Genomic DNA, 3693 nt, shown 5'->3' on the forward strand with positions numbered 1-3693 from the left:
AAACTTGTAAAAAAATATATATATATATATATGAACCATAAAGTGACTCAGACGCCGCCTTGCAGCCTCTACGTTCACATGTAGTGGAAAACCCGTTTAGCGTGGCAAACAGCCGCTGTAATTGTCGAATGAACACAGTGTGGCACTACACTTCTTTTTTTTTTCCCTTTTCCTTTTGGGGATGATTGTACACGTTTTGAGTGTCGGGAGATGGCGAAAGGTCCAGGGGTCGTCAGCCTAGCACGCCTTYGTCAAGTCAGTGGGCATGTCCGCCGTCGACATCCGGTACTGGATCTTGGTGTTGGTGATGGCGCCGTGCTTCTGTCGGAGGTGCAGCCGGAGCTGACTCTTGTGGCGGAAGTGCAAGTTGCATTTTTCACACTGAAAATGGAAAAAAGAGGTGTTATTGTCAGTCGTAAAAAAAAATTAATGCATTTTTGTAAAGGTAACATCGATGACATGTTGCAGGAAAAAAACAAATCACACCGCTGAGACGAACAGTTGAGATATTAACGTGAAGAAACAGGAAGTGATGTCATTGGGTAATGTTTGGATGTAAACAAAACGTTACTACAAAGGCTGATAACAGACATTAGATTATTCTGAGTCGATCAGAGAGGAAGAGTTCAAATAGGCTTTCTTAAAGAGTTCCCCTTTGATGTCACTTCCTGTTTCACTTTGTGACAAAGTAGGGAAAATCGTGTAATATTTCTTAAATATAAACACATTTTCTTTGACTTTTTGTATTTACAGAAAATGCATGTCACAGACACGTTGARGCTTTATACACCTACATGGTAGGGCTTTTCTCCCGTGTGGATGCGCAGGTGGCTCTTCAGCGTCTGCAGGTGGCGGAAGCGCGTCCCGCAGATCTCACACGGGTACGGTTTCTCTCCGGTGTGGATCAACACGTGAGCGCGAAGGTGAGCGACCTGAAAAAAAAAAAAAAGAAACAAAACAAAATCAGAAAGGAGCCGTGAGTTCGTCCCTCCTGACGCAGAGGAGCAGGAGGAGGACGCGCTGGGTAAACGTTGCGGGTTTATCCTGACCTGAACGAAACGAGCTCCACACGTCTCACATTTGTATGGCTTCTCTCCTGAGTGGATGCGAGTGTGAGTCTTGAGGTTAGCTGGTCTGTTAAACTGAGCACCACAGATGTTGCAACGGTACGGCTTCTCTCCTGGAAACAACACATCGRTTTGGAGTTTAACAACAGAGACGCTCGGATGGAGGAAGAAACATGAAGGTRTTTGTGTTTTGCTTTAGGTTTTACCTGTGTGGACAGTTTTGTGGCTGGCCAGGTTGCCCTTGTACCTGAAGGCGGCCTGGCAGCGGTCACACTTGTATGGCTTGTCGCTGTGCACTTGAAGCATGTGCTGCTTCAGAGCTTCGTCGTCGGCAAACTTTGAGTCGCACTCGTTGCAGAAGAATGCCCCGTTTTCTAGTTAAAAAAAAAAAAAAGAAAGAAGAATTGACTTCCTCGTCCTACATGACGCCAGCTAAGTAATTTAAAAAGAAAAGTGAGAAGAGACGCACCACAGCTGGAGTCGGAGTACTCCGAGTGCAGCTCTGCCATGTCTTCTGAGTGCCGGGACCTGGAGCTGTTGGGACAGACGTCGGAGTGCTGCGGGGACCGGGAGCCGCAGGTGGAGCAGCTGATGCGGTTCAGGTAGTGCGGTGGGTGGCCTTCGCCGCTCCTCAGGGACCCCTCGAGCGCGCTGATGGACAGAAGGGGAAGACAAAAAGGTTGAAAGCGTGCGGTGGGTGATGTTAGCGTCGTGTCGGGGCGACGCCTCACCTGCTGATGATGTTGTTGAGGCGACTCGCCTGCGGCACCGGCAGGTCCTCGCTGTGCTCGCTGCTTTTGCTCGTGGCCTGGAGGTCGAGGTTCTCCGAGTCGCCGGGGTGAAGGTAGGGCTGCAGGCCGAGGCGCTGAGGGGAGTGAAGCCCCGCCTCGTCCTCCTTGGCGCTCTGGTTGAGCACGATGAACTTGTACTTCTTCCAGTTGCGAGCTTTGGGGTCCGGCGCCCCCTGCGAGGCCAGCGCTCCGCYGATGTGGGCGAGGCCGGCGTTCTTGCTGCTGCTGGACTCTGTCGGGGAGTTGGGCTGGCAGTCTGATTTCAGGGGGCTCTGGGGGCTGCTCATGAGACTCTTACGCCCCGCGGAGGAGACCCCCAGCGGGAAGTGCTGATGAAGGAGGTCTTCCTCCGCCGGCGCAGCGTGCTCTTTGCTTGAGTCTTTCTGCTGCTCCAGAGTCAACACGGGAAAGGCGCGCTTTCTGGAGCTGAGAACGATAGGCGGGCCCACGCCCTCGTGGCCCTCCTTCCTCAGCTCCTCGTCCCTCCCTGCCTCCCTGGATGCGTAGGCGGAGGAGTGGAGGAGGCTGCCGGCGCCCAGCGCCCGGGTGTACTCTGCCCTGACGGTGCCGTCGTGGGGGGCGCAGTGCTTGTAGTGGAGCCCGCTCTTCGAGAGGTCGGCGAAAGCATTTTTGGCRTCGGTCAGCTTGCAGAGGGGGAAGGGGAATCCCGGCATGGGGAACTGCCCRTACAGGTGGTAGTTGCTGGGGGTGCTGACCCCGCCGAACATGTTGGCGCCGTAGGGTCTCCCGTCCCTGAAYGGAGCCATGCGACTGTGCAAACTGTCCACAACGTCGTGGGGCCGGTACGCGTGGACGTCCGGAGGTAAGACCAAGGGACTGACCAAAAACTCGTCTCTGGGCAGCTTGGCTGCTGGGTCACTGCGACGAGAAGGAGCGGCTCAGAAACGGAAAAACAATCACAGGTTTTTACACCGAAGGGTCTTCCACCCACCTGGATTTGATGAATCGGTGGCAGGTGTCCACCACGTGGTCCATCTGCAGGTAGATGGCCGTGTTCATGATGGCCATGATCAGGCTTTCCTTCAGCGCCAGACGGGACGTGTACATGAACTCCAGCAGGATGGCAAAGCCCTCCGGGTCCACCTTCGGGTCCAGACTGATGGCGTTCAGGTTGCACTTGTGGGAGTCGGTGAAGATGGTGTAAAACAGTCCACTGGAGCCGCAAACACACAAAAAAATTGATTTTTTTTTTTTAACTGCTTGGATAGAAAGGTGCTAAACAAGTCCATTTACCATTTAACTTTGAACAAATAAAAAGTGTTACGCGTCACACACCTGCAAGCCATGAGGACGGTCTTGTGCGCACGGAACTGCTGCCTGTTGACCAGGATGGTGACATCGGTGAGGATGTCTCGGCTGCGCAGACGGTTCAGGTTGAGCAGGACGTCGCTGGCGTGCCGGGTGAACTGTATGCAGCTGTCTGCTGCGCAAGACATCTTCTCAACTTCTGCAAACAGCAGCCACAAAAACATGAGTTCAGATTGAAAAAACGCTCCGATCTTATTGGTTTATAAACTCTCATAGAACGAAACAATACAGTGAAAACAAACAGATAAAAAGAGTGAAAATCAACAAATGCAGCAAAAAAAAAAACAGAATAAAAGTGGGTTTAAGTGATTTTAAAGCAGCAAACACTATTTACCAACAGAAATGAACTGAGGTTGAAGTTATTTTTTTTTTATTTGTGATAAAAGAAGGAAAGAAAAATCACCAGAAGGAGGCGCCRTTTATTAAAATAACCTTTTCCCTCCTCTTCATGTCTGAACTGACGCTCCTGTTCAGACTCAAAAACTCCAGCAGTTTTACTGTAAAGA

At 51.5% G+C, this 3693-nt stretch overlaps 1 protein-coding gene across 4 annotated transcripts in view; it reads right to left on the reverse strand.

Annotated features, from left to right (window-relative positions):
* Positions 1-12: 12 nt before the first annotated feature.
* bcl6aa (BCL6A transcription repressor a) overlaps positions 13-3693 on the reverse strand; it is a 14186-nt gene continuing 10505 nt past the window's right edge. For all 4 annotated transcript variants that reach the window (XM_014022352.1, XM_014022355.1, XM_014022353.1 and 1 more), the window contains 8 exons: positions 3155-3326; positions 2811-3032; positions 1799-2737; positions 1537-1718; positions 1274-1441; positions 1050-1180; positions 795-932; positions 13-381 (listed from right to left, as the gene is read on the reverse strand). In XM_014022352.1, the coding sequence (XP_013877806.1) occupies positions 238-381; positions 795-932; positions 1050-1180; positions 1274-1441; positions 1537-1718; positions 1799-2737; positions 2811-3032; positions 3155-3326 (2096 nt within the window). In that variant the 3' untranslated portion in view covers positions 13-237. The remainder of the gene's footprint in view (positions 382-794; positions 933-1049; positions 1181-1273; positions 1442-1536; positions 1719-1798; positions 2738-2810; positions 3033-3154; positions 3327-3693) is intronic.

The sequence above is a fragment of the Austrofundulus limnaeus genome, unplaced genomic scaffold (genome assembly GCF_001266775.1).
Source record: "Austrofundulus limnaeus strain Quisiro unplaced genomic scaffold, Austrofundulus_limnaeus-1.0 Scaffold326, whole genome shotgun sequence".
In the NCBI taxonomy this organism is placed as follows: domain Eukaryota; kingdom Metazoa; phylum Chordata; class Actinopteri; order Cyprinodontiformes; family Rivulidae; genus Austrofundulus; species Austrofundulus limnaeus.